Source organism: Bradysia coprophila, unplaced genomic scaffold (assembly GCF_014529535.1).
Source record: "Bradysia coprophila strain Holo2 unplaced genomic scaffold, BU_Bcop_v1 contig_24, whole genome shotgun sequence".
In the NCBI taxonomy this organism is placed as follows: domain Eukaryota; kingdom Metazoa; phylum Arthropoda; class Insecta; order Diptera; family Sciaridae; genus Bradysia; species Bradysia coprophila.
In genome coordinates this window covers 4,471,099-4,496,167 of record NW_023503501.1, presented here as the reverse complement: position 1 = coordinate 4,496,167, position 25,069 = coordinate 4,471,099, and the positions used below count along the sequence as shown (strand labels likewise).

The 25,069-nt window shown below is 36.9% G+C and overlaps 2 protein-coding genes across 12 annotated transcripts in view; one reads left to right on the top strand and one right to left on the bottom strand.

Moving 5' to 3' along the window:
• The first annotated feature begins 253 nt into the window (after window positions 1–253).
• Window positions 254–7,874, top strand: LOC119077960 (rutC family protein UK114-like). 5 transcript variants are annotated; one of them, XM_037185339.1, is made up of 4 exons: window positions 1,043–1,053; window positions 2,176–2,259; window positions 2,332–2,561; window positions 2,855–3,023. In XM_037185339.1, exons 2-4 carry the CDS (start codon window positions 2,195–2,197, stop codon window positions 2,971–2,973), a joined length of 414 nt encoding a protein of 137 aa, XP_037041234.1. In that variant the 5' UTR covers window positions 1,043–1,053; window positions 2,176–2,194; the 3' UTR covers window positions 2,974–3,023. The 5 variants fall into 5 exon arrangements, with proteins under 5 accessions (XP_037041232.1, XP_037041231.1, XP_037041234.1 ...); XM_037185337.1 differs by lacking the exons at window positions 1,043–1,053; window positions 2,176–2,259; window positions 2,332–2,561 and adding exons at window positions 254–413; window positions 467–696 and having other exon boundaries at window positions 2,855–2,986; XM_037185336.1 differs by lacking the exons at window positions 1,043–1,053; window positions 2,176–2,259; window positions 2,332–2,561; window positions 2,855–3,023 and adding exons at window positions 254–413; window positions 467–696; window positions 1,376–1,562.
• Window positions 7,875–10,620: 2,746 nt separating this feature from the next.
• Window positions 10,621–25,069, bottom strand: part of LOC119077955 (amyloid beta A4 precursor protein-binding family B member 1-interacting protein) — a 137,496-nt gene continuing 123,047 nt past the window's right edge. For 2 of the 7 annotated variants that reach the window (XM_037185324.1, XM_037185325.1), the window contains 4 exons: window positions 16,321–16,761; window positions 16,028–16,256; window positions 15,783–15,960; window positions 11,519–15,718 (listed from right to left, as the gene is read on the bottom strand). In XM_037185324.1, the coding sequence (XP_037041219.1) occupies window positions 13,693–15,718; window positions 15,783–15,960; window positions 16,028–16,256; window positions 16,321–16,761 (2,874 nt within the window). In that variant the 3' untranslated portion in view covers window positions 11,519–13,692. Of the gene's footprint in view, window positions 10,636–11,518; window positions 15,719–15,782; window positions 15,961–16,027; window positions 16,257–16,320; window positions 16,762–23,970; window positions 24,251–25,069 lie in introns of those variants that run through there. The other 5 variants (XM_037185327.1, XM_037185329.1, XR_005087913.1 and 2 more) reach the window with 4 other exon arrangements.

The following is a 25,069-nucleotide window of genomic DNA, read 5'->3' as shown; positions in this document are numbered from 1 at the left end:
TCAGATTTGTCGAATTCAATCTACAATTTCATATAACTTCGTACAGCTTGATCTAAGAATTTTCTCTTAGTCAAGAAATTTTAGTGCATTCAATCGATTTGTTCTAAAAGAGAGCGAACCACTCAAAGATTTCTCATATGTCTTTATCTACAACTTGAAAGTGTAACACTCATGTAAATGCTGAACAATAAATATCACCTTTCAAGTGATAAAAACATTATCGTCGCTGCTTATCAGTCTCTCTGCAACAGAATTTAAGTGAATTTCGAACAGGTTACGAGTCTTTTTCGCTTCTGCACCGTGTACTGTAGATAACATCACTGAAAGTGCTCCAATAAGTCTAGCAAAATGTCGAAAATAATCCGTAAAATAATTACCACCGACAATGCACCCCGGTCGACACTTCCGCTTAGGTTTGTTAGACCTAACGATCCCAGATTCGGATTTGCAGAATTTCTATTTTTAGTCAAGCAATTGTCGTGGATCGAACTGTGTACGTATCGGGCTGTGTGGGAACGGACAAGAATACAATGAAAATGGTGGAGGGTGGCGTTGTTCCAGAAACGGTTCAAGTGTTGAAAAATCTGGTAGCAGTGTTGGAGGCCGCAGGTTCCAGCGTTGAAAATGTCGTTAAAACTACCGTATTCTTGGAAAATATGGGCGATTTTTCGCTGGTCAACGAGGAATATGGGAAAGGTAAAAAAAATTGGTTTTCATTTCACATCATTTTGCTGGTTTCACTCAGACGTTTGAGAGGTTTGATAAAAAAAGGGTTATCGGGTCCAGGTAGCTCAATCGGTAGAGCATAGGACTCGTACCCAAGAGGTCCCGGGTTCGACTCCCGGTGCAACAATGCTTGCCTGGTTTTATTCTAATCACTTGTTGATTAATCACTCGCTATTAGTTATCTAATAGCTGTACGACCGTAACAAAGTCGCAAATTTCAAGAAATCCAATAATGTCAATGACACCAGTTCACAATATACTGTAGGATAAGCGCCATCTATGAGCGACTAGTCGCTCATTGGGAAAATGTATGAGTCATTAGTGATGGTTGTGTTCTTAGCATACCACTCGTGGCTTAGAGAATTCACAACGTATGGGACGTTTACACGGTAGATTTGTGAACTATCTGAGTCGGGAGAGATATGATGAAAAACTCACAATTCATATGATCAAGTGGCTTGTGCAATAGCACAACAGGCCCACTAGAGGCTTAGGTGCTGGGCTAACCCCCTTCCCATACAATCCAATCCAATCCAATCGGGTCCATTGAGAGTGGAATGATTGCATGGCTTATCTCATATTCATTAGCATAATCAGACGAACGGGATATAAACATTTGAGCTGAAGCTTTGTATTTTGTACTTTGCAGTTTTCTCAAAAAATTTCCCGGCTCGAACTTGTGTGCAAGTAGCCAAGCTTCCGGTAAATGCTAAAGTGGAAATCGAAGCCGTTGCACTGATTGGTGACGTTGAAACAGTTCATGGTTAAATTATATGGATCATTTTGTTGGTTCGTGAAGGAAAATGAAGTCGAAAAATATATTTTTGCAGAACAAATGTGTCGTTGTTTACTGGCCTAACAAACCTTATGTATCACGTGTATTACGGAAAGGAGTGAGCGTGAAAGTAAAAACTTTAGGGATTACCTGACACATTATGTGTTTAGTAAAAAAGGGCGTTGACGCATGAGTGATTGAGCATGAGTGGTACTCTAAATTAGAGTACTGAAACGGGACAGTATATTTGGCACTGTAAAAAAATCTGGAAAATTTTCAAAGAAATTTGTATGGCGTGGTGAATTTCTAGTGTAAAATGTAAAGTGGTTTGTCACTCGAATATCTCACCAAAGCTTACAGTCTATGAATCATCGGCGACTGGAACAAATTCGAATCTTTCCTATTCAATCAACCAGTTGAATAGAAATACAACTTGTCCTATCATTTTCTGTACTTGTACACCCCTCAGTTGATCCATGGTTACTGGGCTACGACGTCAGTTAGAGACACTCAACGATTTCTCAATTGATTTTCTTATCAACAAAAATTGATTACAACATATTGGAAATATTTATCACTGTTCATCCGCTTTGCAACAGATTTAAGTGAGTTTTGAACACATTTCGATCTCTTCACTTCTGCACCAACTGGATTAGGTATAACATTACCAAAAGTGATATAAGTAGTAACAAAATGTCAAAAGTTATTCGTAGAATCATCACCACCGACAATGCACCTAAGTCGAAATTCCCACTCAAGTTTGTTAAACAATTTAAAATTGAACCCGCCGGACCTCTAAATTTGAAAATTTCATTTCTTTACTCTAACAGTCAAGCGATTGTTGTGGATCGAACGGTGTACGTATCGGGTTGTGTCGGAATCGACAAGGATACCAATAAAATAGTGGATGGTGGCGTTGTTCCAGAAACGATACAAGTTTTGAAAAATCTGGTGGCAGTGTTGGAGGCTGCAGGTTCCAGCCCTGACAAGGTACTCAAAGCTACCATCTTCGTTGAAGATATGAACGACTTTGCTTTGGTCAATGAGGAATATAAGAAAGGTAAAATTGTTGCGGTTCAAATTAATGTTACTCGCATGTTGAAAAGTGCGCGGTACTATTAGTACATGAAACCAGTATACATTGCACTGTCTTTTCACATTTCAGAAAAAAAAACTGTTCCTTTAACCTCTCATTCTCTAAAAAAAGCCCTTCTGAAACGCTTGATTCTCGCGTATTTAAGTTCACCTAAAAGTAATTCAGTAATTTTCCACTTCTACAAAGTTTGTCTCATCTACAATTTAAATCAAACGAAAAGGTGATTTGAGTCGAATTTTGATTTTTGTATTTTGCAGTTTTCTCAAAAGATTTCCCAGCTCGAACTTGTGTGCAAGTGGCCAAGCTTCCGGTAAATGCAAAAGTGGAAATCGAAGCCGTTGCGCTCATTGGTGACGTTGAAACAGTTTATGGTTAAATAAAGCGGATATTGTTGATGAATGGCAATAAAAATATTTTTTTATAAACTTACGTTTTACTAGACCTTTACTAGATCGTTATCGTTGCTTTGTCCCTCAGAAATGTACACACAATCAGAATAAAAGTGATCAGTTTATCAAAATTTGTAGTCTGATCACTTTTCTCAGGACTGGTGAAACTGACACAAGCAAATCTATAGAAAGCCAATACTTTTGTGGTCGTCATTGTGGTATTACATTGTTCAAAAAGGATTCTGGTAAAATTAAATTAAAAAAACGCCAAAATGCAGGCTTTTTGATTTGATTTTTTGAATTTATTTCACCGCCAAATACTGGCTGAATAATTTACATAAAAAATCAGATATAAATCAACTTACGACAAAGAAACCTTATCAAATAATCAGTTACAATTTCAATTTCTATAACTCACCGCCAAACTTGGCTGAACACAACTCAAAAGCGTTAAAAATTACGTTAAAATCTGTGTTTACGGGCGTCATTGTCTCCTACATTTCTTCCAGTTCTTTTCTAGCAATTACGTGTTACAATTTCACATCCACTGATTACATTTGTTCCAAATCAAATTCTCGTATGTGACAATAAGACGGCCAGTGCATTGGATCCATTAACAAATTGAAATTTGATGTTGAGCACGTTATTCGGAACGATATAAACGAGTACGTTGACAAATCCCTACCTTTCTTCACGAGTTTTCGGACCGATATATCTGGCGACGAAATTTTAATCGAATTCCTGATGTATAGAGACATTTCCTCTTCCGTCGTTTCCCGATGAACGCGTGAAATCCATAAAGCTTTTTCGGGTTTCATTGATTTAGAACGATCCTTCACTAATGGTCTGCCAATCACACTTGTTGACGTTCCGGTTAGAACTGGTTTACTCGGCCGTGTTGTCAGTGTAGATTTCGGCGTTTCATTGTTAACAGCAACCTGTTTAGCGGCTTCAGCATATGACTTTCTCGTCGCGTTCTTCACGGTTTGTGGGATTGACTTATTTATCGATAGAATGCTTTCATTGTTGACTACCGTTGACTCACAAACAGCAACTTTTTGTTGAGAAATGGTTTCGTTCATCGTTTCCACTGATATTTTCAGTCCTTCAATCGTAGCGGTTTGGATTTCGACCTTTTGAATCAATGATTCCACAGCTGTTTGAATTTGTTGACTTTGTTTGACGGTATTGTTGTTCGGCGGTGTCGATACTTGTGGAACGGTTACTGATTTCGACAGCGATAGAACGGAGTTTTTTACATCGAATGTTCTTTGGACAAGATTAGCGGTTGACGGTTGCTTACGTTTCGGTGACGAATATTCCTTAGGATTGTTTAGGCACTCATCACAGACTAGTACGACATTGACGGTTACTAATATAAAACTTGGCGGCCTGTTAATTTCATAACACAGCCAATGAATTGGACCTTTAAAGATGAAGCAATTGTACGTAACATCCTCTGAGCTTTCTGACGAACAGTTTTTCTTCGTGCACTTCCTCACTGTCGGGGGCGGCATCGTTCAGTAATCCGATTTTCCAAAAAAATATCAAAACTCAGCACTGGTTGAGTAGTGAGGTTATGTTGAACGGTACATCAGTAGTCGCACGGAAAAAGTTGATTTTCTTGACGATTTGGCGATAACTCCAACTTTTTCGGTAACCGTAACACTACATAACAGAGATTCAGCCAACAAAATGTTTAGTAAATCAAATCTGACTAAAAGAAATACAATTACTCTGAGACACAAAAAACAAAACACTTTATCGTAAACACACGTCAGTCGCCTTGTGTGCAAGTGGCCAAGCTTCCGGTAAATGCAAAAGTGGAAATCGAAGCCGTTGCGCTCATTGGTGACGTTGAAACAGTTTATGGTTAAATAAAGCGGATATTGTTGATGAATGGCAATAAAAATATTTTTTTATAAACTTACGTTTTACTAGACCTTTACTAGATCGTTGTCGTTGCTTTGTCCCTCAGAAATGTACACACAATCAGAATAAAAGTGATCAGTTTATCAAAATTTGTAGTCTGATCACTTTTCTCAGGACTGGTGAAACTGACACAAGCAAATCTATAGAAAGCCAATACTTTTGTGGTCGTCATTGTGGTATTACATTGTTCAAAAAGGATTCTGGTAAAATTAAATTAAAAAAACGCCAAAATGCAGGCTTTTTAGTTAAGCATCCATGCCTATTAAGAGTAAAATTCGCTGAAAAGCCTATCTTTGAGAGTTTTAGTTTGTCTTTTCGCTGATTTGTTTATAAAAAACTCTTCAAAAATGTAAAACTGCAGTAACGACTACAAAATGTTAGTCTTCAACTAAAAAAAAAATGTCCGTCGCAGTTTGATCAGTTCCATTTTTGAAAAATTATAAAACCGCAATAAAAAACGCACAAATATAGGCAATGATTTCAGCGAAGCATCCATTCCTCTTAAGTTTTTAGAAGATATTAATGGAAGATAGCAGCAGTAGCTATCTCGGCGCCGCAGACAGTCGACTTTTCGATTATATTTCTTATCCAAGATTCATGATTCAAGCCAATTCATGTAAGCTGACAAGGTTTCTTTTACTAATGTTGCACAGAACTAAACTATTTTCAAACTTCTGTCGTTTTTAAGAAGACTGTACACTTTGGACAGGGTTGGATTAGTCGCTTATATTGGACAAAGTTGCTGAAAGAATGACGAGACGAGCACTGAGAAAGTAGGATTTAAAATGTACAAAAAAAACTTTTCCGTAACAATCTTGTTACGTTTGGTTTTTATACGAAAATTCATCTCCCGTGATGATTCTCGACGTTGTGATGATGTGGTGTATGTGTAAAATCATCATCAGTGGTGTGTTCTCGCCTATCTAACAAAATGGCGATCTGAGTGACCATCCCAGGTTTTTAACAGATATAAACTAATTTATTGCCTGCCACATGCGAAAGTTGACCATTACACCAGTTTGATCCATTCGAAACTGATGCATTCAATGAAGATTTCTTCATTTATGCGGCAACAACGTTGTGATACTCGCAAATTCACTGATATGTATCTGATCTACTTCTTTCGGCAAAGGCTTTTCAACTGGTAACAATCGTTTGATAAAGGCAAACTCGCACTTTTTTGCTCGAAAGCGCACGTGTCAGTTTCCTTTTATAACCAAACTATTGCCTCATGTAATGAATTACTTTCGAAACATCCAATGTAATCTAATATTACATCACATTTGTCGAACGTAAAACGTACATAGATGAAAGCTGAACAGACAAATTGATAGTTTCTTTGGCGATTTTTACTGTTTGCTATTTACATTACATTATTTTCAAACTTTAACATCTCTGGATCTCTGGATCCTCCAACACACATACTTATCTCTAAATCACATTTTACAACATGAAAAAACTCTAGGAAGCGAAGGAACCTAGAAAAACCTGGTAAAGTGTATGAAACGTGGATAGCAATTTCCACTTTTTAGCTGGAGTTGGCCCTTATACCATTTTCACTGTTATGAATGTATGATAAGCATCTTATCATAATTGTGGAAAATCCGACGTGCAGTTCTTTTTTAGAAATTCCAATATAATCGGATAACAACTGTGTGAAACAAGTGAAACGAATAAAAACCATGGAAAAAACCTTACGTGAAGCTCAAGCCCAGTTTTAATATTCAATTTCAGATAGCAACGAAACATCTTGAATGTTGATGCTATCAAATCTTGTATTCACTACCACCCACGGCCAAAATACAAATCTAGAGATGATTAATCATTACCTATACTTCAAAGCCCAAGTTGGTGAGAGTCAGTAGCCTTGATGCGAACCTTCAATTGTACAACCTTATTTCTAGAGCCGTTAGAACTAGTTTTATCCTTTTACAGGCGAACAGCAAATCAGCACTTTTACTATCGAATCTAATACGTCATTTTGATCTAGGTGTTTTCAAGATATTTCAAATCTTTTACATCATTTTTTTGAACATTTCTTATGCTTCGGCGTCGAAACGGCAGTCGTGGCACATGAACTTAATTTCATTATTTGCTACGGAAAAATATCCAAGATAGGCTGCAATGACAATTCGAAACGCGCTTGAAACACTCAACCTTTTCTAATTTAATTTTTCTTTATCGTCAATACTGAAAGCGATAAAATATTGGAATGATTATCACCCGTTCGTAGACCGCTCTCAAACAGATTTAAGAGAGTTTTTGCACACGTTACGGTCATTTCGTTTATAATATCGACTCGGTTGGGTAAAACATCGCAGCGAAATGTCTACAATAGTCCGCAAAATAATTACCACAGACAATGCACCTCCAACGACAAATCCACTCAAGTTCGCAAAACCAGGAGAGTAAAGTTTTTGCAAATTTTTATGATTCCTTTTGCTATACAGTCGAGCGATTGTTGTGGATCGAACTGTGTACCTTTCCGGTTGCATAGGAATGGACAAAGATACCATGAAACTAGCAGAGGGCGGCGTTGTTCCCGAAACAGTTCAGGCTTTGAAAAATCTGGTCGCAGTGTTGGAAGCGTCGGGCTCCAGCGCTGAAAAGGTCGTCAAAACGACCATATTCGTTGCCGATATTGGCGAATCAGCTTTGATTAACGAGGAATATAAAAAAGGTAAAACTGTTGCCGCTCATTTAACATAAACATATTTTTGGCAGAGATGTGTGGTTCGATTGAACCTTTTTTTATCGCATCGATAAAACGAAAAGACGCGATGAGCAGTTGAGTCAAACTTACCATTTTTAATTTGCAGTTTTCTCAAAAAACTTCCCAGCTCGATCTTGTGTACAGGTGGCCAAGCTTCCACTAAACGCTAGGATCGAAATCGAAGCAATTGCGCTAGTTGGTGACATCGAGACTGTTTATGAATAAATTGAAATTATTTATTGATTGAGATATGAGTTTTTTATGCACAACCAAACGGCAAGCCTATAAAATCTGTTACTTCTTTTGCTCGGAGTTTGATATCAAATTACTTCTTCAATTTTTCTGTTCGTTTTGCTATATCAAATTACTACATTGTGGCTACTGATGCAGATTTATTGGCTTAAGTAGCTGTTAAAATAAACAATACCATCAAAAAGGCATTGCTTATGAGACTATACGGTAAGAAGTGGACAAGCATTCAAAAATAATCATCCACGCTGGGAAACGGAAAATGTTTCATTGAGCCGACTAATGGTCGATTAATAAAATGAAAGAAGGTTTTTAGGCGTCTATCATTCTTACACCTAATCGTCTATCTTAGTTATAAGCAATCCAATCAACAACGACATTTGCCTTACAGGAGAGCGTTTCAGTCAATCAGATGATAGAATTTGCCTCACGGGAGAGAAATTATTTGCGTTATTTGCACTTGCCATTTTGGTGTATCAGTAGGAGATTTGTGTGAGAAACTATAACCTGTTTGTTGGACGAAATACATTAGATCAGCCTGAAGTTAGACTCACATATTATGATTGCTTGTAAATATTTGTTTATAGAATTTATAGCGATGATGAGAGCAGGCGTTATTAGGAATCAAAGAAATAGATTTCTATTGTGATTCCTGTACTTCCGACCTCTGGAGGTGGAAATACCGAATTTCCAGAACCGCAAATTCCGTCAAATTGCATGGGAGAAATTGGTTTACACAGTCCATATCATCAGCCGGTCAATGATACTGTCACGCATAGGTTTCTTCCATCGTACGCATCGTACGGTAAAAACGAATTTTGACACAAGCAAACATAACGGCAACTTGAAAAAAATTGGTTCGTTGAAACTTCAAAGTGAGGTTGTGTTGTCTTCTCTGTGGATGACGATTGACATTTTGAATGGCCTTGGAAGAAACCTATTACAGTTTCTGAATAACTATCAGCAAAGGAAGGCGACTCATAACATTTAACGATTTTATAGGTTTGACCTCAATTTTCAGATTGTCGAAAATTTTAACGAAAAATTTACAAATAAATTGATTGACGTATAGGTTATGTTCATCTCTGTGGATGAAGTCGTCGTCGTTCGGGTTGTCAAAGTTCGGGTTTACAGTTATTTGGGACAAACCTGTACCCCTAACGTTTCAATAGGTGGACGCATACCAAACACACAGTCATAAATTTCTCAAGCATTACCTGAATCTCCCAGGATAAAGAATTTTAAGCCAAAAATGGTGAATCTTCTGAATGTATAACTTGATCATGTATATGTCGTAGTTAGTTGGACTCTACGCCAATTCAGGGTCAGATCCTTGTGTAATTGTCCACTTACCGGTTACCTGGTTGGTCTAGCATAATTTAGGATTCACGGCGAATGAATACATCGCTCGCTGGGTATAGTGAAGTCGGAGAATTCATTGTGAACGAGTGGCGTCATTCATGTCATTCTACTGTGTGCATCAAATACCCCAACTACACAGATTATGAAAATTAAATGGGCTTAGGAACGTTACTTTCATGCTATACATTGAAGCAAAGTCATATACACAGAATATGTTCTGATCGGGATTTCTTGGTGGAAGGCTAGTACGATACCACTAAGCCAACTGATTCACCAGATGAAAGAATCACAGAGTTCCCACGGCTTAGGAAGGCTCCTAAAATTAGGAATTTTAGGAAATTTTAAAGGCAATTTTAGGAGTATTTTAGGAGATTTGGAAGGTAATTTTAGGAGAATTTTAGGAGGAATTTTTTAAAATGTGGGAAAGGTTGTATAAGTAATTTCCGGAGGAATTTTTGCTCTGTTTCTCTGTTTCTCATACACTTCGTAAAATACTAAAAATGTTTAAGAAAATTGACAAAAAGCTATTTTTTTTTGTCAAAACATATTTTTCCTTATGTAGTTTAATAATTGAAACTTTTATGATTTCCTCTTTTCTGACGCCAGTCTCGACAAGCCAGCAACTGATCCTTTATCAGGTTTTTCTTGTCGACTGCGCCTTTCGAATTAACAAGATTCACCATAATTTTGTTTCCATCATTTATCAGCTCTTGTGCACTAAAAAGTTTTTTTCTACTGGATCTGGAGAGATTTCTCGATATCGGAAAGTTTTTCTGAACTCGATTTTTTTTGTGAAGATGCTTTATTGAGATTATCTTCCGCCTCTTTATTCTTCAGAAGTAGTACCTTCTCGACTTTTTGTTGTTCGAGAAAAGTAAAGTACATTGGAGCACATGTGGAAAATACGTCGATTCATTAGGAAGTCAGTGACGTTTATATTATTCAATGTGTCCTTAAACGTTCGAAGTGACACGATAGTCGCATCTTCTAACAAACTGCGATCCTCGATAATGTATTTATTTTCGCTAAATCCACGTTCAGGATCGCTATTTGCATGACTCAAAGATGGGAGTGTTTTCGCAAGTTGAGTCAGGTTCATACAGAAGTTCAAATTCATTGCCGCATTGTTTTTCATTCTCTTTTTCATTTTTTTACTTGATTTTTGTGGAAATTTTTAATTTTTGATTTGACTTGATTTTGCTTACTGATTGGATTCTTTTCTTTTTCGTCGCTTCTTAGTCGTTTGTCGATTGTTTCAAAGCTGTGCTTAGATTTAAGTTTTTTGTGATTTGATGTGTACCGTTTTTGATTGACGAAAATGTTGATGGATTGTACTTTTGAATACGCCAGTAGGGTTGATACCCGTTGGTGGTTAAATAAATAAATAATTTTGCTGTTTTTACCGTTTTTAGTTTTTCAGTATTATTAAAAAATTTCTTCGAAAGTGTGAGCTCATTTTAGGAATTTTAGGAGTTTTAGAAGATTTTAGGAGGATTTGGTCCATTTAATGAATTTTATGAATTTTAGGAGGAGTGGGAACTCTGGAATCAGTTAAGGGAATCGACCCACCAAAGTAGTAGGATCTAGTTTGTCTGCGAAGAGAACAAATTTGTTGACAAAAAAATACTTGCCTTGTGCATCGGATCAGTTCAGAAGTAATACGAAGAAGAAGAGGAAAAAAAACTTCCAATGTTTCGTTCAAGTAATTAAGATGTAATATATATATATTATGTGTAGTGTAATAATAAATTGGTTGTATAATATATATAATAATAATTCATAGGTAGTAAATTGTATTTCATTTGACAAAATAAAAATGCGTAAATGATAAATTAATTAATTGAAAAATGATATTAATAATCATCCGTCGATCTTTTCTTTATCATCTTTTTATACATTGCACTTAAGTTTTGTGAAAAATAGAAAAACATTCTCGTCACTAATGATTTATAACGAAAAAAAAATCATGGAAACGAAACAAAATTTGAAAAGTAAAAAAAAAAAATTCAAACGAACAAAATGGGGAAAACAATTTTCACATTTTAAATACAATGGGAAAACATAAACATCACCGTGTGTGAATGTAAATAAAAAGAAATTTGGTTAACGACTAAAAAAAATAATTTTTTAAAAATAAAAAATGTGGAAAAAAGCTTCGGGAAATTATTATTTTTTCTTTATTTCATTCTTTCATTAGTTTATTCTCTTTAATGTCATTGAACTTTCACGATAGTTTCGACAAAAAATCATTATTCTTCTCTCTCTCTCATTTTTCATTTTTAAATTTAAATTTATTTCTTGGCCATACGTTTCTCATTGGTATACAAAATGTAGTGTAGTCAAAAATAATCGAATTCACCCATCCAGCTGGATCCAATCAACCTTTCGTTCAAAACAAAAAATCTTTTCGTTTCTTTTTATCTGCTCACCACATTTCACACTGATGGGGTCTCGGGTCCAATTATATTTTTCTAATTTTTATTCGGTAATTCATTTCGTAGAAAATTGTTTGTGTAAAATGTGTAAGTTCGTCTAAAAACAAACGGTAAAACATTTAAATCGCAAAAGCTCATAAATTATCTTCGATTAGCCGTTTTCTTGTTGTTGTTATTTTTAACGATTTTTTTTTCACCTAATTTTTTTCTTCTATTTTTTGAAAATTGGTTCGTTGAAACGCCTGAGTTTCATGAATTCAATATTCAAAATCATTTTTTTTTTTTAATTTTTTAGTTCCAAGCAAGCTACGCGTTCTTCGTTTCAAACAGACAACCGTACCACAGCACCTGTTAGTATCGCCTATTACAGAGGAGCCCAAGTTTCACCGAGGTCTATTTTTAGGAATGTAATTGCTAGAAATTCCATCAAATTCTTAAAAACATCCTACAGTTTAAACTCTCTAAATCAATGCCACATCTATTATATCATTGCTCTAAATAACAGTCTTCTTCTAGATTTCTTAGTTCTCTTTTCTCATGTCTCTATATATTCTAATATGGAGAAATGAGAGTAGTTGGAGAAATGAGAGTAGTTGGAGAAATAAGAGATTTAGAAAAAGACAGTCATTTAGAGAGTAAATTTAAGCATTAAAAAATTTAGGAACTTTAAAAGAATTTTTATAAATTAAATTACCAAAAATAAGCCTTGGGAAAGTTGTTAGCACTTCAACGTTCTAACGCCGCTTGTATAATGGGAACGTTCGAAGGGGATTTGAAGAAGTTAGATGAAGTCTATTATATTCTGTAATTTTTCTTTTGTATTTGTGTGAGATTAGTTTAGTTTAAGTTCGCTAAGTTAAGTTATCTTTCGCCTGTTTCTCCTGAATCAGGTCAGTTTCCATGGTTCTGGATAAATAGATTAGGGTAACTTTTGTTAAGAATAGAGGCCACTCCATGTGTGGAATTTGTTTCATATTCTGATACAGAACCTAAAAAATTATTGAACGCAATTGAATTTAAAATTTGTTTGATCGGAAGAATGCGAGAACGACTTTGCTTGTTGCAACGATTTTTTTTGTGGAAGGTTTTTGTTGCATTTTTATTAAATTTTTAAATGCAAATCTAGAGATCAATTTTTTTTTTGCACGCCCTCACTTGAAAGGGCTGACCTTTGGGGTTTAGAAAAATGTCAGGATTTCGCCCATTTCAAGTTAATGCGATTTGAAAAATATTTAAGAGAAATTGCCAGTCGTGACATTCCCGATGAATAAATATTTTTCGTTTCTTCTTTTTCTTACATCTTTTTCTTTCGTCTTCTTCTTCCATCCTTTCTCGTTTTCTCAATTCAAAATTTGACCTTACGTCGAATTGTAAATTTTCTTAATGTTTAGCGTTTCTCTGTTCATTTTTTCTCCATTTTTTTAATTTTAATTTTTATTTAATTATAAGCACCAAGACAGTTTGTTTACACAACTAATCCAACAACGATGTTCGAGAATTTTCTTCTTTTTATTTAATTTCCTTAACAATTAGAACGACAAATTTTCATTTTTTTGTTGTAAATTTTTCTTCATTACGAAACGAAGTTTTAATTTAATTTAGCCGAATTTTAAATTTAATTTTTTTTTAGATTTTTCTTCATTGTAAAATTTTGTCTAACTAACACGTTCATTGAAAAAATTGTTCCATTTTGTTAATTGTCTTACGTTTAAATTTTTCGTACGAAACTTTTCTTCTTTCTTCTTTCATTTAATTTAAATTTATACAAAAGCCTATGGCACCATTTCAACTTATTGAATTATTCTAAATTAGAATTCATTTGCGTGAAACAAAAATTTTAGTTCCATCAGTTGAAGTAAATCCTTCCAATCAATTCGACAAATTTTTCACGTAACCGGAATTCGCAAAATTAGACACGGTATCCATTCGGATACGATTGGAAAATTTAGTTATGGGTTTTACTCACCGTCATCTTCTAAAAGCACCCATGAAAATCATGTCCATTGATTTTACGTTTAGCATCGATTGCTCAACTGTGTGGTCAATTGTGTAGTTGTACTACGTTTCGGCGGTGGAGGTGGTGGTCGCTTTTTCAACGAAATTATTTGTCCGGTCGGTTCCATACCCATATCAGCACCTAAATTCTCGTATAAACTATCGCCACCTCCATAATGCTCTTGCACCCAATTGCTAACGTTTGATGTTTCCCGGTAAAAATGCGGTGAACTTCCCAACGGCAGATCGCCGGTAAAATCACGAAAGCCTAGCACTTCCTGTGGTGTGGTGGCCGGTTCCAGTTTGCATTTCTGCGCCACTTGCCACTTCTTTCGCATGACTCGTTGTAGGTCTTTGAGGAAATCGGTCGGTGGATTTGACGTGGAATCGAGCAAACGTTTCGGTGACGTTATTGTTGACAGTCGAGTGGCTTCGGCACGCGGCGGTGGAAGTGGTACGGACGATGTGTCTTTGGAACTGCGTCGGGGCGATAGTGGAATTGATTGGATTTGGTCTTCGAAGCACACCTTTCGGCGGAGTAGAACGGGTGAATCAGCGAACGAAACACTTTTGGTTGTAGCTGGAGGTGCGATTGGAGGCGGATTCGTTCCATTGTATGGTGGAGGTGATTTGTATGGCGGTGCTTTAATTGATGGTTTAATCGTTTTCGAGTAAATTGGCTGCGGTTCCTTTTTCCATTCGGTCGACGGAAGATTCGTAGGCAAAGTGTTGTTGTAGCAGGTGGTTTGTGGTACAATGAAATGTGTTATTGGATGGATTGTGTCAGCTGGAGGGAGACGAGTATTTGTTGGTATATACACTGGACGTAAATCAGGAGGCGGCGGCGGAAGACTAACCAATGAAACCTGCGAAGCAGAGAATTCATTCGAAAGCTCACAAAGCGGTGGTGGGGGAGGAGGCAACGAGTCCAACGAAAGTGTCGAACCATTCAGAAGATTGTTGCCTAGATCGTCGGGTGGTGGCGGTAATGAGAAAGTAGAGTCAGTCATGCATGATGGCATCGATTCCAGCGGACTCATTATGTTGCTCTTGGTTTCGATATTGTTGTTGTTGTTCGCCAGATTAATGTTATTGTTGATGACAAGATTCGGTTGCAGATTTGCTAGCGGTGTTCCTGGAGTGCTTGGCGTTGGTGTCGCACTGGATGTAGATGAGCTCATGCTTTCCATTGATCCACGATTTGCTGCTGGTCTTCGTTTTAACGTGCCACTACCATTACTCTCTTCGCTTCTTCTGCGACTGTGACGTCTCGTCAATGTACCACCACGTTCCGGAGAAGTCGGATTGCTATTATCACCAGGAAAATTAGTTTCGCCCACTTCTTTCAGCTGCCGAGTCATCGACGTCAACGGTAGATTTGGTTTCATCGACGGTTTTCGTTTAATCGTGCCAGTCGGAAATTCCGAATCGAATCCATTGTTTTCATCCGACAAGCATCCACTGGAACTGGAACTGGATGCACGCGATAAGCGTCCGTTGGAAGACGTTGCTAAATTGTTAGCACTATTTCCTGAGCCAGTACTGCATTGTGACGGAACCGATGAAATGATACTGCCGATGGATCCGCATCGATTAGCCGAAAATTTCTCCAACTCTTCCCGAGTCAAGTCCTCCAGCAACACGCGATAGTTGTCGAACAGCAATTTTCCATATTTTGCAATTCGAATTGCTGTGATCCACTTGTCCAGAGTCTCTGCGTCTTCTGCACATAACATTTTCAGCGATCGCAATGTCTTCGAACTGCACTGATCCTTCTGTGATTTCAAAGCGAATGCGTATTCGGTGGGCGCTTTGTGCTTCTTCTTCCATCCAATGCCTTTGTACACTTCGTTCTCGTTGAACAATCCGTGACAGAGTAGGTCACGTGAGGATTTCGTTTTTTCCTTCGGAAAGTAATAGAGTCCGGACGCACGCAATACGAAATGGTATCGTTTCCAGCATTTTTTCGAGTCACTCTTGAGGAACAGTGGTCCTTCCATGGCCACATTGTTGCCGGATGCAAAAAATTCTTCCAAAAGCATCGATCTGTGGAGAGGCAATGGGTTCATTGAGTTGAGTTTTTTGGGTGGATTTGTATAGCTTGACTTACCTTGTCTGTTCGTCATGCTCACTTCCTGGTGCCATTTGAGTTCCTGGTAAATATTTTTCCGGATTACTGAACAACGCCACTTTGTCGGGTCGTTGCAAAAATAACACTCGGTTCTTCGAGTCGGTATTCCAATTCATCAGATTGTCGACAAGCAGTTCGTGGTCCTCAAACAGACGCTCTTTAACGAAAAAGAAAAATTTCGTTAGCAGGATAAAATTAACGCATTTGTCGTCGCAGAAACGTACCCATTTGCAACTCTGGTAAATGTTCGACAATTGCCCAATGTGGTTCCATCGGTACATGATTTTTGTCCGCCAACAATCGAGTCACATGACCGCAAGTCATACGCTCATCGACTAGCAATGACTTTGATGCGCCATCGTGACTGAACGCCTTAACGAACAATCGTCTGACGGATGCTTGTTCCAGCTTTTGTAAGGCTAAATGTATTTTTGCTGCTTTCGCACTATCACACTGAAAAAGGGAAATAGGTTCAATTAGACCGAAAGAGACCATATACTTGATGTGCACGCCATACTTGTAACAAATTGGAATTGAGTGGCAAATTCTTCAAATGTGCTGAACTAACGCCACTCGACGCCGACGATTCACTCGATAGCAAAGACACGGTATCGCTGAACGCCGAATCATTATCGGGACTGTCGGTTCTCGGTTCACGCAGTGGACATTCCGATCCACTACCCGTGCCACTTTCGGACGATGTTGATGTCGACGAGATGGTGGAATTTGTTACGCCCGAAATGGTCGAATTCGATCGGCTGTGCGTGCGACCCATTCGACCATCATTATTGCGCTGCTCTAATATGCTCAGTTCGCCGAGGATTGCGTCCAATTCGGCTTCGTGGGTCTCCTCTAGGTTTGCCATCGAAAAGCGATATGAACTGGTGCGTTCGGACGATGTGTGACTGCTTGGTCGCCGTAGAGGAACTATTTGTGTGGTATTGGGGATCTCTAGACCCTGGAAAGAGAAAAGAAATTTTTTTCGTTAGCGAAATTGTTTCCATTTCGTTTGTTTGGTGCATTTGATGAATTAGGTGCATTCTAACACGTTCTTCGGTTTGATCAGGCGAAAAGGGACACAATAAATGAACGGCTACCTGCTAGCATTTTTATGGTTTTTAAAATTGCTGTAGACGACGGCGACAATATTTTAATAATGTCGAACGATATTGATGCATTTGAACCGCACCACAGGGGGTTGTAATGGCCAATAACAAAAGAGGAAATATTTTTGGTCATAAATTGTTCGAGTGACTTTGAATTATGGTTGGGTGTTCGGCCGACTAATGAATGTAGTTCAGCAATTTTTTGTTGTTGTGAATACATCGTGCTTGTGAATACAACGAAAGAATTAACCGAAATAGAGTACTACTTAGGAGGTTCTTGTCGTCAGTGCTCTTCACATTTAGCCTAAAAACTCACTCAAGCCATTAAGACCGAATAAAATGTGTAGTTTGAACAAATCCTTTATATTCAACATCTCTATACACACAATAACAGGATGCTTCAATCACTTATACAGTTATCGTATGTACCACAGTTATACCCACCCATAATATCAGAACAGATTGGATTACACTCAACATATCAACAACATGGATATCGGGAATATTATTCTCTCTGTTACGAGATGTTGTATAATGTGTTTAATATCGTGCCCTATCTAGATTGAATCGGCAGACGATTTTCCTGATTATATTTCCACTTTTCCGTTTTCATAACCAGAACTTGTTCTCGCTCATTGATGCTGCTGTGTTTTATAGAGACAATATACGAATTTGGATACATCAAATATTTAACAGCAGAGCTTTTATGTATACGCGAAGTTTATTAACGCGAGACGGATTTGATGTTCGGAAAAAAGGATTTTATGAGAAGTTGAATCGCATTAAATGGATATGATGGCTGGTGATGGTTTTTTTTGTTCTTCGTTATATTCGTCTAGAGATTTTATTGTTGTCAAGAATTTTGTTTGAAATACGATCGTTCACTGTATACCACTGTAATTGTTGGAAGCTTTCAAGTATAATGAAGCATTGAAGCTTTGACGACTTTGGCTTATTTCGACGCACAACATTATTATAAAAATGGATCATTGAGTCTAACATTCTCAGATTTTTTTTGAAAATTAATTTGGTTTACAAAGTACGACCTTAAATTGACCTAATTTTATCAGGCCTAAAATGTGCGTTCGTGATAAATAACCTTCCTTAAGATTGTGTTAAACCGGACTTTTTTGGAAAAACACTTCGCAAACAAAAAAGCAGAAAAATTCAAGAAGTTTAGGAAGTTTAATTCAAAATGATCAATACCAAACGGATTTGGTAGCTCAAGTTCGAAATTTTCGGTAACTTTAGGTCAGTTTCAGTGTACCTAAATTAGCAATTAGCAATTTTCAGTAATTTCAATAGGCAAAATTACTAATAACAGGCTCTGTTTAGAGTAATGCTTTTCGTCGCTTAAAATCAAATTGTGAAAACTTTAGTCCCTGATGGAGAGTTAGAGAAATAGAGAAGACTATCTCTAGCTAGAACGCTAGAACACTAGAATGCTAGAACACTAGAATGCGAAAGAGAGTGCACATTTTGCTTTTGTCCTTCAGTCAAGTTGACAGCATAACAAAAGAAAGGTTCATTCATTCGATAACAAAAGAAAAATTTGGATTAGGTCTATTTCGCGCTGCAACATGTAGCTATAGTGTAAAAATTGTAGATTTGCCTTCACTGCATTTTTCTACAAAAACTTCCTAGTTTGTTATACACGCTTGAGACATTGCTCAAAAGTATTTAATTAGGAACTGGGTAACACTTTTGGGTAGTGTGAAACCACAGTCAGCAGATAAATGATTTGTTTACTCTAACAATACCAATTTACTGCTCGTAGCAATTGCAATAAAATTTGATATTCGCCGTTGAAACACAATTGTCTGCCTGAAGGAAAACAAAAATGTTGTTGTTGAGAACAAGAACGGCAGTGTTCTAGAAAGAGACCCAACTAAAAACCCATTGTTTAAATACAGAAAATGTACTAACAGCCAATAAATGCATCGATACAAGTCTCGTAATGCTCCGCTATGTAGTATTATTTTCTGGAGCACACAAACAAAAAAAGTGTAACTCGTAAAAAACAAAATTTAAATTATTGTAACAACAAACAGCGTAAAATATTTTCAACAAAAATATAAATTTCGTTCGTTCGTTCGGTTGTTTTTTTTATGACTCAAAAGTTTAGATTTTATTGTTTTTCGTCATAGTCATTTGGAAACTAATCCGTTCCATTGAAATTGTATGCTGTTCTTTCAATAACATTGGTACACGAGTGAACTGAATGAACGACATGGAATTGAACAACAACGAGGAAAAAATGGTCGTAAAGAAAAACACACACGTTTGACCCATGTGCGAGGCATGTTACTATTATTTTTTCCAGGCGAGTACAGTGAGCATATGAGTACGTAGGAGAAAATGCGTGAACGAAGATGTCTTACAGATGCCTTCACTTCTAAGTTCTGCGAATAAAATTACTCGGTTTAATGTCGTCATAATTTCATATTAATAAATGATAATCCTACAACAAATGTGGTTGCCGATTGCGGATTTCTTATTTAGCAATAAGGAAACGAACAACGTTTTTTGCATGGTTTCAACTTGTGTTAAACATGATCTGTGTTAATAAGAGGCGGTAGCTCTGTTAAAGAACACTGTAAATTCGACTGTACATCGTTTCGATAGGAATCTGTTGTGATAGCAATGACAGATATATTCTGAATAAAAACCTTCAATGTGACTACTCTTGTATGACTTCTAGAGAGTTAAGAATCCTCTCATCATCAGTGGTTCCTCGTCTTCATAGCTACGATTCCTTCAGAGTGTTCCTCATGAATGAAGACTCACTAACTTTTAAGTGTCATTCAACGTCACGCTTCGTTGAAGTAGTAGATTAGAAGCTGACAGTTTAGATTCGAATGTGTTCTTGTCAGTGTTCTTGGTCCAGTCGCTGGGAGGGTCCACTAAATCCGGTAATTGAACTACGGTTCTGTATTTAATGCGTGAAGTGGTGATATTATACATCGGTGTCTAATCGACATTTTCTTATCAATCAAGCTCAATTTGATCCATTTCTCCGCAACCGGCCGAGTGAGTAACCCCTTGTTTTCGCCAGTCAATTGAACGTTCAAAATAGAAATCAATTTTGCTTTGAAAATAAACAAATTTTAGCAGAGCTGAGACCAGATGTCCGTGACAAAACAATGAACAACTCACATTGCAAGATGTTCGTAAAAAAATTATTTCCGGTTTGTTTATACCCCTGGAAGATGAGTGTAATTCGAAACGACCATTTAAATGCGCAAATCGAACAGAATTCAAAGAAGAAGACGACAGACAAGTATATTTACCTAAAACTTCGATTTTATTTACTTGTCTTTCTTGTCGCAAAATTTATATGACAATGGAATGACTGTTTTACCATATTTTAAAAGAGAATTTCATTGGCATTTCCCACTCAGTTATATGCATAAATATGTGGAAAAAAAAATATTAAAGAACATTAACCCTCAGTTGAAATATACAAAATATTGCCATATGGTTCCACTATATAAATATATAGCCAGTAAGCGCGCGTAGAAAATTCTATGACAATGATAAATGTCTACCAGCGTTTAAAACAGAATTATTATATTATTCTTGCTGGTTTGAGAGTTGTCCTCCCACAAACGATGTTGTTAATAGAGAAATTAGTGTTCTGTGTTTGCTTTTATTTCTCAATTCATATTAAAACGACCAAATTATTTATTTGGATTCCAAACACAACGAAAAGAAAATTTTTGTCTCATTTTTTTTGGTTCATCGAATTTTTTCTTTATTTTTTTTTCTTCTCCTTAATAAAATTTCATTAGAACAGCATCGTTGTCGATAATTAAATAAATAAGCAACACCATTTTTTCATGTATTACACTAGGTCCCACCACTTGGGTTGGTCAAGTCCTTTGACTGAAAACATGTTTAATAGATTTCCGAATTTTCAATAATAATACCAAAGGGCCGTGAGTTTGTTTGTTTCATTCGATCTATTCGTCCCACATGCATAACAGTACATCGTAAAGACAGTTATTCCATTCCACTCTATTTTATGAATTACGTCGTTGAAGTTTACGGGAGAAATCAAAGACATGAAGTTGTTTTCTTGTGCTGAAACGATACGATTGTTTCTCAAATTGTGAAAATCCTCATGCCAATTACTGCACTCGCTTCGCTCTGGTTGCAAATTTCACACCTACTTACTGAACCTTCTTTCACTTTCGAATTACAGAGAAAAAACTTCTTTCGATAATTATTTTCAGTCGTTCGAATCCATCGAACCATTTTTTGTTAAGTCAGTTTGTTACGGATATTTCAAGTGATTTTCTGTCATAAGACCCTAACTTTCAGTGAAGGATTATATTGGACTTACGATATGATGATGATGATGAAGAAGAAGATGTGGTCCATCATCATAACTAATCGTATACACCCGTGTGCACATATGGTGCTCTATTGGAACATGGGTATATCATTTTATATGAGGAATTTATCATCAAAAAAATGTTTTTTTTTCTGGTCGTTTATTAAATAAACACTAAGTGTGGTCGTTTTTATTATATTTGTCAGAACCGGTCAACATTTTATTTGTTATTTGTTTGAACTGAACATTATCGTAGTTCCGTAAACATAAGTTGGTCTTCGTTGGTTGCATTAAAGTCTCTGCATTTCCCATAGGTATATTTGTCCTGCAGTTAGTGCGGTGGGAACGGCAGTTTGTGTATCAAATTGTTGATATTTTCAGAACAATAGTGTTACGTTCAACTGTACGAATGCAGAAACGGGACTGTCACATTAGCGAATTATGTGAAAAATGAAATTTCATTGATTTACCTTCGATTCAACTGGCGATGTCAATAGACGTCTGTTTTTACAGTTGAAAGAAAAACGTACTCATTTTTCTTATAAGTCGCCAATGTGACACATCCTGAGTCTGCATTTAACTATTCATATAACAAACGGCCGTCTCTGTATTTCTACCTGTTGTCAGCTTAAATAGCATGCCGAATTTGTTCTCTCTCTCTTTTTTAAGAGACTCGTAAATTGCATTTAGATTGAAGGCGCCTGTTGTTCTCGTTTAACCTGATTACTTCCTTAAAGTATAAAATTCGTCCCAATAAATATTTCGCAAGAATTGCTGCCTTTCGAAGTACTTGGTGGAGCTATTTTCACCATTCAAGGGATCAGTATCTTGAAATTCCTTCGAGAGGTATTGATTGGCTTAAAGAAAGGTAATCGGCTTTTCTTTACAATGTTAGAACACGAAACATTTATGGTTTTTGTAACTAAAGAGCAAGGACTTTTGCTGCGTTTTTGCTTATTTAAAAATTTCGATTTTCTGCGAATTTGGATTTTTACATCGGCTGGTTATGTAATACAACTGGTCGTCGATTATATCGTTAAAAATTTTCCACATTAAGCATGTCTTTCCTTTGCTGTATGCGAACACATCGGTCTGAAGATTTTTAACACAACCTGTTAACAATGTTTTGCTAGTCACTGAAACACAGAGTCACACTTTGGGCGAACAGTAATAAGTCTATGGAGAACGTGCAATATTTTCCAAAAGGAATGTTAAAAAGTATGAAGTAATAGATTTCGTATTGAACATGCAAATCGCTAGGTAAATTTCTCGAATTTTTCGGACAGTTTCATTGAGTAGCGTTCATAGCGTAAATAATTTCCATTTCAATTTTTGGCTCCTCGCCTCGTGGTGGGAAGTCGGTGTGCCAGGTATAGTGTATCTTGAATGTTATCAAGGAGAACGAAAAGGGGGGATTAGGGCAAGAATAAACACCTTGCCAAAGTCCTCACGTACAATGTTCTCATGGGAGCGTTCACAGGAGCACGTTTGGTGAGTCAAGTCAAGCCAATTTTTGGCGTATTTCTACAAATTCTACATACATTCCTACCTCGAAATAGATTTCACAATTCGCTTTTTTATTGTCCCATTCATCTCATTCACTTCCGCTCTCGAATTATTTTATCATTCCCTCAGTCGTAAATTGTTTCCCAAATCGGCATAATTCTTTTCAACTGCCATTGTTTGTGCTAATCAACTTCACTAATGTGGAAAGCAGCCATTGAGCCAGCCATAAAAACAGTAATAACAGTTCCATCGCAAACAAAAAACACACATTCATAGACACACCACAACTCGAAAGTTAACGAAAATTTATTCACAGCACAGCAAATACTGCACAGTGTATCTTTCACACATAACCTACCCCCATAAAAGTTAGCCACCAAAAAGAAAGAAAAAAAAAAAAAAAACAAAAAACGAAGATACGAAAAACATTCTTATCTCGTCCTGTCGTTATGTCTGAAAATTCTATTTTCCGTCTCTTATGCTCTCGATATTCTCGTGAAAATTCACCCAAAGAAGAAAAAAACCGGTCCGTACACATCAAGCACATTTTTATGTTCACTTTGTATGGCATATCGTTAACCTAATTTCCAACCCTTGGTTGTATCAGAATAAGAAAAATCCAATTCCGCAGTCAGACCAAATTTGTCTCAAGTTCATTTTGTCACAACCGCATGGTTTACACACGTATAGCTGCTGGAGGATGGTATATACACCCGTTTGTTATGTTGTGTACGGTAAAAGAATCGGTACCCCAAGCATCTGACGGTGTGGAGGATATAATAATACCTTCATATATCATCGCTGTTAGGCGCTTATGTTCGGGAATGAAAGGCAACATTAGGCAATATGTGTATGCATACTAACGCGGCCATTTTGCTCGTTTCGGTGGATTATATTCAAAGAGTTCGTTTTTTATGGATATTTTTCAGTCAACCATGTAAAAAAGCGACGCATAAATTGACGACCCAAATGTGGTGTTACGGGGAGGAGAAAATCACTTTACATTGCCATAATCCGATTTATTTAAATGATAAAAGCGATTCGATGGCACAGAGCCGAGACTGGTGGATAAACCGGGGAACATTATTAGAAATGTAATTTATCTGTCCCAGTTTATAATTGTTACCGTTCATTCCATTCTATCCGTGCGTTCGTATCAAGCACACAAATCGGTTTCTCTATAACTCTTATAGCTCAGAGCATTCAAAAAACGTTTTACCTGCCACCAATTTAGAAAAATCCTTAAACCCATATACGCTGCCGACGACGACGATGTGCATGTACAATGTTCACAGATTTATCGGTGTCATTAATCATGAAATTTCTTTAAACAAAATCTAACTACAGTATTTGTCACCCGAGCTTATGAGCACGTAGCGTATTAAATCATTGGCATTATAGTGTTCCGTTTGATAAATCAAAACTACTTTTACGCTATACACACACGCGTGACTAAACACTTTGTTCACCAAAATGACTAATTGTCTTTCCATTAATTTTTAACGCCGAAAAGAAAAAAAAACAACAACAGCAACTCAACGTTGCATTGCATTTAAACGAACGTACTATATTTTTAATGCTTAAGGCGTCGTCGACCACATTAAAGGAACGAGAACAAATAAATAAAAAAAAAAAAATTGAAAAATAACTCGATCTTCTGGAAACAACCGACCCGACTCTACACTTTTCATTTTTGGTACACTTTTTCGGTGTGTTCGCTGTATATTTTCCGCTGTTGTGTTGTGCCTGGCTCCCGGCAATGGTATACACACAAAAATTGTGAAAATGCAATAATAACACAGTCGAGAAGAAGCCAAAAAAAGAAGATGATGAAAAACACCAACAACAATAAACGGAAAACTCGATTCAGTGAGATGCTGTCGTCGCCGATACAAAAATAGAAACTACACTGACGGATTCGTTGCACAATGGGTCGTGAAGAGAACTTCTACCGACGACGACGTCGAGACGTTTGGAAAAAGAGTCCGAATTGTTGAGCGTAAAATGGTAACATAGTAAAAAAAAACCTCCCGTTCCAATGTGGAAACACGAATTTTATGTGTGCCGGTTCTGCAAACCGTCTCGTGAAAACGAGCACTTTATAGACACACATACTATACACACGAAATGTGGGGTTTTTTCTCGTTCGGTGCTACTGCTGTTTGAATGGGGATATTCCATCCGGGGATATAAATGTGGCAGAGAGGTGAATGGAGAAAATTACTCATCAGAGGATGATTCAAAAGATTTTCTCAGCCATCAGAGTTCCATGTTGTTCGCTTGATGTGTTGGTATGTTATGTCAAAGCATTTGTGTCG

Excerpts from the sequence above, each read along its gene's own strand:
- LOC119077960 (XM_037185340.1), top strand. The coding sequence starts at position 2,195 with ATGTCAAAAGTTATTCGTAGAATCATCACCACCGACAATGCACCTAAG. Across the intron at positions 2,260-7,368 it reads AAGTCGAAATTCCCACTCAA|TCGAGCGATTGTTGTGGATC; the intron begins GTTTGTTAAACA and ends TTTGCTATACAG. Across the intron at positions 7,599-7,737 it reads TAACGAGGAATATAAAAAAG|TTTTCTCAAAAAACTTCCCA; the intron begins GTAAAACTGTTG and ends TTTAATTTGCAG.